Raw genomic sequence first — 11791 nt, forward strand, 5'->3', positions numbered from 1 at the left:
TCCTCAGAGGGAGTGAGGTCTGTTGGAAATGGGAAAAAAGGGGTTTATATATCTGTGGAATGACCAGGGTGAGACAAAGGGCTTTTGTAAGTTGAGCTGGGTGTGAATCTTTCAACTGACCACCTTGATTAGCATACAATGGGCTGACTGTGCCTGGAGCAAACTCTTCCTGAAAGGTGATTAGATGTCCCTGCCTGTTTTTCTCTCTGCTGTTGTGCTGTTGTGATTTTAGAGTTTTTTAATACTGGTAGCCAGACTTTGTTTATTTTCATGGTTTCCTCCTCTCTGTTGAAATTGTCCACATGCTTCTTGTGGATGTCAATGGCTTCTCTGTGTAGCCTGACATGGTGGTTGTGAGAGTGGTCCAGCATTTCTGTGTTCTCTAATAATCTGCTGTGTCTAGGTTGGTTCATCAGGTGCTCTGCTATGGCTGACTTCTCTGATTCTAGGATTGTGTGCTGTGCCCAGAGGAAGAGGGCGTCTCCAAGGATGATTGGGGGGGGGGGGGGGGTGCCTGGAGAACAAGCCCCATGAGGAGCGGCTGAAAGAGCTGCAGGGCATGTTGAGTCTGAAGAAGAGAGAGAAGGCTGAGGGGGGAGAGGGGGGGGCAGTGATCCAGAGGGGAGAGGGGGGAGGAGGGGGCTTCCTTTCCTCTGCTCTGGAGAGAGACCCGGATGCCACGGAGCCAGCCAGGGCTTCAAACCGCAGGAAAGGGAGGGAGGGAGGGAGGGAGGTTGGAGGTTCCGCCTGAAGAGGAAGGGCTTCCTGACGGTGAGGGGGAGAGCCGTTCAGCAGTGGAACTCCCTGCCTCTTGTGGAGTCCAGCGGAGGAGGGGGCGGAGGGGGCGGAGGCTGTGAAGCAGAGGCCGGATGGCCATCTCCGCAGGGGGGGGGGGGAAGGGGGGGTGGCGTTGAAGGCGGCGTCGCTGCTTCTGAGTGTCGTCGTTGTTCTTGTCCACATGGAAACGAGCGAGGCGCCCCCCTGCCCGGGAGAGAGAGGGAGAGGGAGGGAAGGGGGGCTAGTGGCCCACGGGCCTGCGGGGGGGGGGGGGGCAGTCGTGGCGGGGCAGCCCCTCACGGCAGCCCCTCGCTAGGATTGGCGGGGGAGGGGGTTGCTTTTCTCCCGACCCCCGCCCCCTGCCCCCTCCCTCCCTCCCTCCCTCGGAAGAAGACGAAGGCGGCCTCTCTCCTTCCTTCTCCCCCTCCCTCCCTCCCTCCCTCCTTCCCTCCCTCCTTCCCTCCTTGCAGCCCGTCCATCAAAGCCGGAGAGCAGGGGGGGGCCTCCGGTGGGCGGGGCGCCGCGGCCCCAGCCAATGGGAGGCGGAGAGGCGGAGAAAGCCTTGAAGGAGGGGGCTCCCTCCCCTCCAGGTGGAAGCCGAGCCGGGAAGGAAGGAAGGAAGGAAGGAAGGAAGGAAGGAGGGACAGCCAGCCAGCGAGCGAGCGGGGTAGGCCTCTCTTTCTCTCTCTCTCTTGGGGGGAGGGGAGGGGAGGGGAGGGGGCGCGGCCTGCCTTCACCCTGGAAGAAAACAGCCCCCCCTCCCCGCCCGCCTCCCTCCGGAGGGGGCCCAAGAGCCTTGCATAGACGGTGGGCGGGGCTGGGGGGGGGGGCTGCCTGCCTCTCGCCTGCCTTGGTGCGGAGGGCTCACGGGGGGGGGGAGCGGGCGGGCCTCCTCCTCCTCCTCCTCCTGCGCCCCTCCCCAGGTCGGCCCCCCTCCCTCCCTCCCTCCCTCCCTCCCTCCCTCCCTGGCCCGGTGGACGCCTCCCCTGGGCCCCGGCCCGCCCGCTCTCCCTCCCTGCCTCTCTCCCTCTCCCCCCGGGGGCCCTTGGCCCCCTCCGCCCTGGAGCCCGAGGCTCGCCGAGTGGGAAGGCGCCCCCGGCCCCCCCCGCCCCCCTTTCTGCACCACCGAAGCCGCCCCAACAGGCGCCCAGCCAGCCAGCCAGGCTTGAAGGCCTCCCCGGCTGCCTGCCTCCGAAGGGGAGCCTTTCCAGACCCCGCAAACGAGGAGGAGGAGGAGGAGTTCGCCAGGAAAGGAGCCGAGGGCGGAGAGGGAGGGGCGGGGTTGGTAGGCCCTCCTGCACCCCGCCCCCGGCAGAAGGAGGGGCGGGGCCGGCAGCCAGGGCGTGCCCCCCCCCACCACAGGAATCCAGACACCCCCAAAGAGGGAAAGGCCCCCCCAAAGAGGGAGAGGCGGGGCCACGCCCAGGGGCGGAACCAGCAGCCCCCCCCCTCCGCCAGCCCCCTGGGCTTGTTTCTCGGGGGGGGGGGCACTTTGGGAGTTCTGTCAGGTGTTGTAAGCCGAATTGATGGTTTGGGTCTCCCTTTCCCGTATCCCCCCCTACCCGATACCACCTCTATGCCCCCCCCTGCCCACTGGAACCCCCCCCCCAGCATGCCTCCCTCCCTCTTGCCCACCCCCCCCCCGTCTTCATCCCACCCTTCAGAGACATTTAATAAGGAAAAACTTGAGTTCATAGTCCCTTTGAAGGAGTTCGTGAGAGGAAGAAGGTTCTTCTGAGTCCAAAACGTGTGATAGAGAGTCCCGAGTCCTTGGGAAGAGCCGGCTGGCTCCCACTGAGCCCGGGGGTGGGATTCCCGTGGCGCTGCGATCGTGTCGGTCCTAGGTCCTTGGGAAACTAGAGCTCCTTCCAAGGACCGGGACCCCAAAGTCCTCTTGGGGGAACCACACCGCGTTTCCAGGTCGGGGGCTGGGCAGGAGCCAAGATGGGAAGGCGAGGCACAGCCGGGGGGCAGCAGCAATGGAACCGGCCTTTGCACAATCCGCTGTTCCTTGTGAGATGTAGTCTTCAAAAGGTCATTCCCACAGCGGAAAAGCCATGAAGGGGGAGGGCGAGAAAGCAGAAATCCGCCTGTGGCCCAGTAAGGGACCATTCCTGCATTTACACTGTTTCAGGCAAAGAAAAGGACGCAAAGTATCATCAGACGGGGAGAGGTACAGGACACAATTCGATTAATGTTCATTAGGGGTTGGCTACAAAGTTGGGATTGGGGAAAGAAATGGAGCAAGAGGCTCATTGTTAGAGAAAGTTCTAAACTGAGATTAGGGTTGAGGCACATTCCATCGGTTTGGGCTCAACTAAGCATCCAGGCAAGTTGTGGCAAGTTCTGGGTGGGATGGGCATACCAAACCACCTTGTCTCTCTCCTGAGGAATCTGTCCAAGGACCAAGGAGCAACGGTCAGAACTGACCACGGAGGAACAGACGGGTTCAAGATTGGGAAAGGCGTCCGGCAGGGTTGTATACTCTCACCCAACCTCTTTAACTTGTATGCAGAACACATCATGCGAGGATGTGCGGGGCTGGATGAATGCAAAGCTGGGGTGGAAATGGCTGGAAGAAACACTAACAACCTCAGATATGCAGATGACACCACTCTGATGGCCGAAAGCGAGGAGGAGCTGAGGAGCCTTCTCATCAAAGTGAAAGAAGAAAGCGCAAAAGCCGGGTTGCAGCTAAACGTCAAAAAAACCAAGATTATGGCAACAAGAATGATTGACAACTGGAAAATAGAGGGAGAAAATGTGGAGGCCGTGACAGGGTTTGTATTTCTAGGCGCAAAGATGACTGCAGATTCAGACTGTGGCCAGGAAATCAGGAGACGCTTCCTTCTTGGGAGGAGAGCAATGTCCAGTCTCGATAAAATAGTAAAGAGTAGAGACATCAGACTGGCAACCAAGATCCATTGCCTAGTCCAAGCCATGGTCTTCCCTGGAGTCACATCTACGGATGTGAGAGCTGGACCTTCTTAGGGAAGGCTGAGCCAAGGAAGAGAGATGCTTTTGAGCTGTGGGGCTGGAGGAAAGTGCTGAGAGTGCCTTGGACTGCGAGAAGATCCAACCAGTCCATCCTCCAGGAAATAAAGCCCGACTGCTCACTGGAGGGAAAGATACTAGAGACAAAGTGGAAGTCCTTTGAATGCCACATCATGAGGAGACAGCCAAGCCTGGAGAAGGGAATGATGCTGGGGAAAGTGGAAGGCAAAAGGAAGAGGGGCCGACCAAGGGAAAGGTGGATGGATGGCATCCTTGAAGTGACTGGACTGACCTTGAAGGAGCTGGGGGTGGTGACGGCCGACAGGGAGCTCTGGCGTGGGCTGCTCCATGAGGTCACGAAGAGTCGGAGACGACTGAACGAATGAACAACAACAAGCATCCAGGAACCGCGGAACTCCCCGCTGCAGGTCAAATTAGGGCCAGAAGCAGGGGCCTGGGCCGGGCCCAGCATCACGGTGATGGAATATCACATTTGGTGGGAAAATGCAGTCAAGTGCCAGGAGGGACCTAAAAATAGCATTAAAATGACAGGCCCAGCCTTAGTGGCATGGAGCCTTCCCAGCAGCAGTGTTATCATTAATAATAACAATAACACCAACATCCGTGGGATTGTAGTAGACGGCAAAGGGCACCGAACCCCCCAAGGAAGGAAGGGCTGTGGCAAATGGGGGGGGGGCAGTTCGGGGAGGGGAAAGGGCTGGATTCGAACCTCCGAGGGAGGCAGTTAAGACTATAAAATGGATGGGCCTCCTGCAGAGTAATGTGGCAACACTGGACTGAGGTGGGGTCTTACTGGGCAGAGTACAAAGAGCAACCACAACCCCCAGTGGATCCGAAGACAGCAACCAGTCTCAACTGTGCAGCCATTGCCTTCTTCTTCCCCTTCTTCTTCCCCTCCTTGTCTGCCAGAGAGAGGCTCCTCCTCCTCCGATGGCTCCGTGGCCTGGAGGTGGTGACGTGGCCACTGCCCAGCAATGGAAGGCAATGGAAGGCAGATGGGCCGAGAGACCTAGGACTCCAGTCGTTGCACAAATCGGGCCCCACTGGTTTGCGCCAAAGCCTCCTCCTCTCAAGATCTCCACAGAGAGCTCCCTCTGGATCCCAGCACAAGGTCAACCCAAGTCACCTCAAGCACTCGCAGGAGGTGAAGGAGCGACGGCAGTAACGCTGGAGTCGGCAACAGCAAGGGCCTGCTCATCTCCGTGATCGCATCTTCCTCTATGAACCCGTGCGTCCCTTGAGATCCTCTGGGCAGGCGGTGCGCTCTCTCCCCCCCCCCCCCCGACGTCTCAAGCACGGTTGGTGGGGACGCGGGAGAGGCCTTCTTGGTGAAGCCAAACTAGACTTTAGGGGGGTCAACTCCAAGGAGAGATGACCCTTAGTTCCCACCAAAGAGGGAACGCTACCTTGGCAAGCCTTCAGGGAAGCCCGATTCCAGCAATTTTATTTAATGTTAATAATTGATATGAGACCCTTGCCAAAGCGAAGAAGAAGAGGCATCGAGGTGTTTATTAGCGATTCAGCTGAGATCGGATGCAAGTGGGAATAGTTCCACCACAAGCACGCAGGAGCACAGTGATGCAGGCGTATTTATACAATTTTGAAAACCCAGGGTTCAAACTTCCCGCCCTGGCTCCTCTGACATTCCCCGCTGTGATTCAGGAGCAGAATTCAAAACGATCTTGACAGATTAGAGAGATGGGCCAAAACTAACAAAATGAAGTTCAACAGTGACAAATGCAAGATACTCCACTTTGGCAGAAAAAATGAAATGCAAAGATACAGAATGGGGGACAATGCCTGGCTCGAGAGCAGTACGTGTGAAAAAGATCTTGGAGTCCTCGTGGGGAGGAAGGTAAACATGAGCCAGGAATGTGATGTGGCGGCAAAAAAAGCCAATGGGATTTTGGCCTCAGGCATCAATAGGAGCCTAGTGTCTAGATCTAAGGAAGTCATGCTACCCCTCTATTCTGCTTTGGTTAGACCACATCTGGAATACTGTGTCCAATTCTGGGCACCACAATTCAAGAGAGATATTGACTCTAAGCTGGAATGTGTCCAGAGGAGGGCGACTAAGATGATCAAGGGTCTGGAGAACAAGCCCTATGAGGAGCGGCTTAGGGAACTGGGCATGTTTAGCCTGAAGAAGAGAAGGCTGAGAGGAGACATGATGAGAGCCATGTATAAATATGTGAGAGGAAGCCACAGGGAGGAGGAGGGAGCAAGCTTGTTTTCTGCTTCCTTGCAGACTAGGACGCAATGGAACAATGGCTTCAAACTACAAGAGAGGAGATTCCACCTGGACATGAGGAAGAACTTCCTGACTGTGAGAGACGTTCAGCAGTGGAACTCTCTGCCCCAGAGGGAGTGTGGTGGAGGCTCCTTCTTTGGAAGCTTTTAAGCAGAGGCTGGGTGGCCATCTGTCAGGGGTGATTTGAATGCAACATTCCTGCTTCTTGGCAGAATGGGGTTGGACTGGATGATGGCCCAGGAGGTCTCTTCCAACTCTAGGATTCTAGGATTCTTTCCGGAGTCAACTGAAACCTGGGTGTCCTGGTGTGCTTTTGATTAGGATTTTCCTGTCCCCGCTTAAAGTTCAGCCCTTTCCACCGGCCCTCTGACGGTCTCCCTCAGCGTGTGTTGAAGATGGCAGCGTTTCCAGCCCTGCTCCCTCTTGGGTTATTGCACTTTCCTTGCGCTCCTGCCGGAATGTATTGCACTCGTTGTGTCTGCATCTCAGCCGAGTTCTTGTCTCAGCCTTATTGTTTTTATGCCGTGTACAATTGTTGTTTTGTATTTTATTTTATCTGATGTTTTTTAATCAGCTAAACTGTTTTATTTGTGTGTTTTACTTGTAATTGTGGGCTTGTCCCCTGTCAGCCGCCCCGAGTCCCTTAAGGGAGATGGCTGGCGGGGTATAAAAATAAAGTTGTTACTATTATTATATTATTAGTTGGAATGCCAACAACCAGCTTTGAGAGGCCGGGGCAGATGTATTTGTTTGTTTATTTTGCATATTTGTATCCCGTCCTTCTCACACACACACACACACACACACACACACACACACAGGGCGGCTTCACAAGGGGCGTTCATTTAGTGCCATCAACAGAAAGAAATAGCCATAGTAATTAAAACAACATTTTCTTTCCTGATTAGAAATGCTTTCAGGTTTCTATCAAACCAAATGAGGCTTCATCATGCGTAACCTTTTCCTTTTCCTTTCTTGACCAGGACGCGAGGGTTCAATGGAGCCACGCCTGGACCGATGGGACACAAACCAGTTCCTAGCAGACCGTGACACATTTGGAAAGCAAAGTGCCAAAAGGAAGCCAGCTCGATATGAACAATAAATCCCCTCAAGGTGCTGATCTTGCTGAAGTCTTGAACTCATTTTAGATCAGAAAGGGAGAAACAAGAGACAAGTGTCCATGTTGCAATTAAATGTACCTCATGGAGGAGAAAGCCTATGAATGTCTTGAATGTGGAAAGCGCTTCCATCCGCACGGACATCTAAAGAGACACCAAAGGACTCGGCTCTGAACGCCTGGCACCTGGGCAGAGCTTCACTCCTTGTTCGGTGTGGCTTTTTAGTATTGTAGGAAGACCCCCCCCCCCTTTTCTTTCCTCCATGCATCCATCCATCCATCCATTTATTCTTTTCATCCTCCCCCTTCTTTCCTTCTGAATTCATCTCTTATTAATATTATTATTATTGTTATTATTAATGCCCCACTTTACCTCCCCAAAGGGGACTAAAGGCATCTTGACTTAAAAGCATTAGTATCCAATTGAAAACGTACAAATAACACAAGCACAAACAGTGAGGCGACCCAGAAGGATACGTGATTTATGAATCCGTGATCACCTTTGCTGATTTCTGTGTATGTTCTTGAGACCTTCCCTAACTCAATTTGTGTGGTATTTCCGTTTTCAGCATGAGCCATGAAGGGAAAAGAGGATAGTATTGGAAATAAAGGAGGTTTGCAGCTTCTTGTTTAATTTTCTGCTTCTTTCTTGACCAGGGAAATGAAGACCCCATGAAGTCACCTCCGGCATGAGAAGGAAACATCAGCATCTAGTGGATATTTCGGAGTTTGGAAACCAACGCGCAATAATGAAAGAAATCCCATAGAAAGAAGAAACCCTCTCTAGGTGCTGATTTTGTGAAACTCACTTTCGATCAGATAAAAGGAAGGACTCAAGTGTCCATATTATAATCAATCATATACCTAACCGTCAACATGGAGAAGAAACCCTATAAATGTCTAGAAAGCGAAGCTCTACATAAACACCAAAGGACGCACACTGGGGAGAAACCCTATAAATGCCTGGAGTGCGGACTGAGCTTCACTCAGAATGGAAGTCTATGTTCGCATCGAAGGACGCACACTGGGGAGAAACCCTATATATGCCTGGAGTGTGGACAGAGCTTCACTCAGAGAGGAAATCTTAGTTCACATCAAAGGACTCACACTGGGGAGAAACCTTATACATGCCTGGAATGTGGACACAGCTTCACTCAGAGAGCACATCTATGTTTACACCAAAGGACTCACAATGGGGAGAAACCCTATACATGCCCAGAGTGTGGACAGAGCTTTGCTCAGAGTGGGAATTTATGTTTACATCTAAGGACTCACACTGGGGAGAAACCTTATAAATGCCTGCAGTGTGGACAGAGCTTCACTCAGAGAGGTCATCTACGTTCACATCAAAGGACTCATACTGGGGAGAAGCCCTATACATGCCCAGAGTGTGGACAGAACTTCGCTCAGAGGCCACATCTACGGTCACATCAAAGGACTCACACTGGGGAGAAACCCTATACATGCCCAGAGTGTGGACAGAGCTTTGCTCGAAGTGGAAATCTACGGTCACATCAAAGGACTCACACTGGGGAGAAACCGTATCCATGCCTGGAGTGTGGGCAGAGCTTCACTCAGAGAGGACATCTACTTTCACATCAAAGGACTCACACTTGGGAGAAACCCTATAAATGCTTGGAGTGTGGACAGAGTTTCACTCAGAGTGGAAGTCTACGTTCACATCAAAGGACTCACACTGGGGAGAAACCTTATGCATGCCTGGAGTGTGGGCAGAGCTTCACTCATAGTTCAGGTCTACATTCACATCAGAGGATTCACACTGGGGAGAAGCCCTATACATGCCTGGAGTGTGGACAGCGCTTCACTGAAAGTGGAAGTCTACGCTCACATCAAAGGACTCACACTGGGGAGAGACCCTATAAATGCCAGCAGTGTGGACAGAGCTTCACTCAGAGTTCAAATCTACATCGACATCGCAAAATTCACACTGGAGAGAATGGAGAAATTTGACACAAGATAGTCTTTCTAACATATACAAAAGCAACTCTTGTAAATTTTGGAAATGCAAGCACAAAATTGGGACATTTTATCACATGTGGTTAATTGTAGAAAGATTGAACTAAAATACATTCCAGCCTGGAAGTAATTAAAGTGAACAGTTTTTTTTTTGAGAATACTGGATGATGTCAGTTGGAAAAAATTATTAATTTGAAATGTTATCAAAAGTAGACGTGTGATTATAAAACATTATATAAAGTGAGTAGCATTGTAAGGGATAAAAATTAAGCTGAAGCTTGTAGAAATGTACCCATGTCTGTCTGTTGTCAGGTTGGTTCCCTTTGTGTGCCTATGTAGGAACGCTGAGTATGGCAACCAAATTCGATAGGGTTGTTGAGACAGTTTTAACGAGAGGATTTTACCGTCAGGGTAAGTGATTTTAATGTTTTTGTTATGTGTATAGTCTAGTATGTTTCAGCATTGAATGTTTGCCGTTTATATGTTGTGCTCTGCCCCGATTCCCCTTTGGGTTGAGAAGGGCGGGATAGGCCTGCTTTAAATAAATAAATATGTGTGTGTTTCTTAACGACTTCAATACAATTGCCCTACTTCTGCTGGGCGGGTGTTTACCAGCTTGACGCCAAAGACACTAAACCGCCCCATGAGCGCTTCAAGCCTGTGATCGCTTGCTCCCACCGGCAGTCGTTCAGGGAAGTCCAGCTTGCCGTCTGCAGCCGTCTCGGTTGCAGGTCCGGGTGGGCCACGCCAGACCTACCTTGCCGGCCTCTGCTCTGCCGCCGTTCCATCTCTGCCCTTGCGGCTCTTTTGGGAGGACCGTGCCTCGTCCATTCGGTCCCCCAGAAACTTGGCTGGCTGCACACCGGAGCAAGCCGACCATCAGCCCCCACGGAGCCAAAAAAAGGATACCACCAGCCACAACGAACTCACCGCAACACCCACCCACCTTCCCCCACCAAGCCTGGCAAGGCCGTTGCTGCCCAGGCCAGTGAGAGAGTGTCCAGTGCTGGGGTCTACTTAGCACAAAGATGTTGGAGTGGGGAGAAAAAGAGAAGGGATCTCAGTTTAATGGGGTATGAGGGACGCAGAAAGAGAGAGGAAGATCAGGAAGAAGAGAGTTTGAGTAGGAGAAAGGAGAGAAGAGCCAGGAAAGAACTGGAGAAGGAAAAGGAAGGGGGCAAGAACCAAGGTAGCTAAGGGAGAGAGATGGAGGGAGGGATTTAGCCTGAAGAAGAGGCTGAGAGGAGATATGATGATAGCCATGTATAAATATGTGAGAGGAAGCCACAGGGAGGAAGAGGAGGGAGCAAGCTTGTTTTCTGCTTCCTTGGAGAGAGACTAGGACACAATGGGACAATGGCTTCAAACTACAAGAGAGGAGATTCCATCTGAACATTAGGAAGAACTTCCTGACTGAGAGAGCCGTTCAGCAGTGGAACTCTCTGCCCCGGAGTGTGTTGGAGGCTCCTTCTTTGGAAGCTTTTAAGCAGAGGCTGGATGGCCATCTGTCAGGGGTGATTTGAATGCAATATTCCTGCTTCTTGGCAGAATGAGGTTGGACTGGATGGCCCATGAGGTCTCTTCCAACTCTTTGATTCTATGATTCTATGATTTGGGGGTGATTTATATTAGGAAGGGAAGAAGAGTAAAAGAGGAGTAAGGAAGACTCAGAAAGTGATAGAGGGTAAGAGGAAGTGAGAGGAAGAGGAGGATTGGGAAGAGAAGGGGAGGAGGTTAGCGAAGGGAAAGAAGAGTTGAGTGAAGAGAAGGCCTGGGAGGAAGAGTGAGAGGAAGATCAGGAAGAGAGAGCGAGGGAATAAGATGAGTTGGGCAAGGAAGGGAAAGGAGGAACAGAGAAAGTGATAGGAGGTAAGAGGAAGTGAGGAAAGTGGTAGAAGGTTTGCGAGGGGAAGAGAGAACAGGCGAAAAGGAAGGGAAGTTAGAAGAGAATTGGAAAGAAGATTAGGAAAGAGAGAAAGAGGAAAGATAAAATGATTTAGGCAAGGAAGACCAAAGAAGAATAAGTAGAGTGAAGCAGAAAGGGTTAGAGGAAGTGAGAGAGAGAGAGACAGAGCGGGAAAGACAGAAAAGGAACCCAAGCCCTTAGAGTTGCCATTGAGTTAGTTGCAGGACGGTTGTCCTCCTGGCCACCTTGCCTCCCTCTTCCCGAGTGAAGGTTGCCTCCATCTTATCCGCGTGCGGCTATCGGAGATCTCCCTTCACTGAGGACAATCATAGAATCATAGAATCAAAGAGTTGGAAGAGACCTCATGGGCCATCCAGTCCAACCCCATTCTGCCAAGAAGCAGGAATATTGCATTCAAATCACCCCCGACAGATGGCCATCCAGCCTCTGCTTAAAAGCTTCCAAAGAAGGAGCCTCCACCACACTCCCTCCGGGGCAGAGAGTTCCACTGCTGAATGGCTCTCACAGTCAGGAAGTTCTTCCTCCTGTTCAGATGGAATCTCCTCTCTTGTAGTTTGAAGCCATTGCTCCCTTGCGTCCTAGTCTCTCTCCAGGGAAGCAGAAAACAAGCTTGCTCCCTCCTCCTCCCTGTGGCTTCCTCCCACATATTTATACATGGCTATCATATCTCCTCTCAGCCTTCTCTTCTTCAGGCTAAACATGCCCAGTTCCCTAAGCCGCTCCTCAT

The 11791-nt window shown here is 52.2% G+C and overlaps 1 protein-coding gene across 4 annotated transcripts; it reads left to right on the forward strand.

Annotated features, from left to right (window-relative positions):
- Nucleotides 1-1314: 1314 nt before the first annotated feature.
- On the forward strand, nucleotides 1315-9705 carry LOC132772385 (zinc finger protein 135-like). 4 transcript variants are annotated; one of them, XM_067466370.1, is made up of 3 exons: nucleotides 1315-1444; nucleotides 7027-7156; nucleotides 7818-9705. In XM_067466370.1, exon 3 carries the CDS (start codon nucleotides 8037-8039, stop codon nucleotides 9129-9131), a length of 1095 nt encoding a protein of 364 aa, XP_067322471.1. In that variant the 5' UTR covers nucleotides 1315-1444; nucleotides 7027-7156; nucleotides 7818-8036; the 3' UTR covers nucleotides 9132-9705. The 4 variants fall into 4 exon arrangements, with proteins under 4 accessions (XP_067322471.1, XP_067322472.1, XP_067322473.1 ...); XM_067466371.1 differs by lacking the exon at nucleotides 1315-1444 and adding an exon at nucleotides 2581-2950; XM_067466372.1 differs by lacking the exons at nucleotides 1315-1444; nucleotides 7027-7156 and adding an exon at nucleotides 2581-2950.
- Nucleotides 9706-11791: the final 2086 nt, after the last annotated feature.

Source organism: Anolis sagrei, chromosome 3, assembly GCF_037176765.1.
Source record: "Anolis sagrei isolate rAnoSag1 chromosome 3, rAnoSag1.mat, whole genome shotgun sequence".
Taxonomy (NCBI): Eukaryota; Metazoa; Chordata; class Lepidosauria; order Squamata; family Dactyloidae; genus Anolis; species Anolis sagrei.

Excerpts from the sequence above, each read along its gene's own strand:
- LOC132772385 (XM_067466370.1), top strand. The coding sequence starts at position 8,037 with ATGGAGAAGAAACCCTATAAATGTCTAGAAAGCGAAGCTCTACATAAA.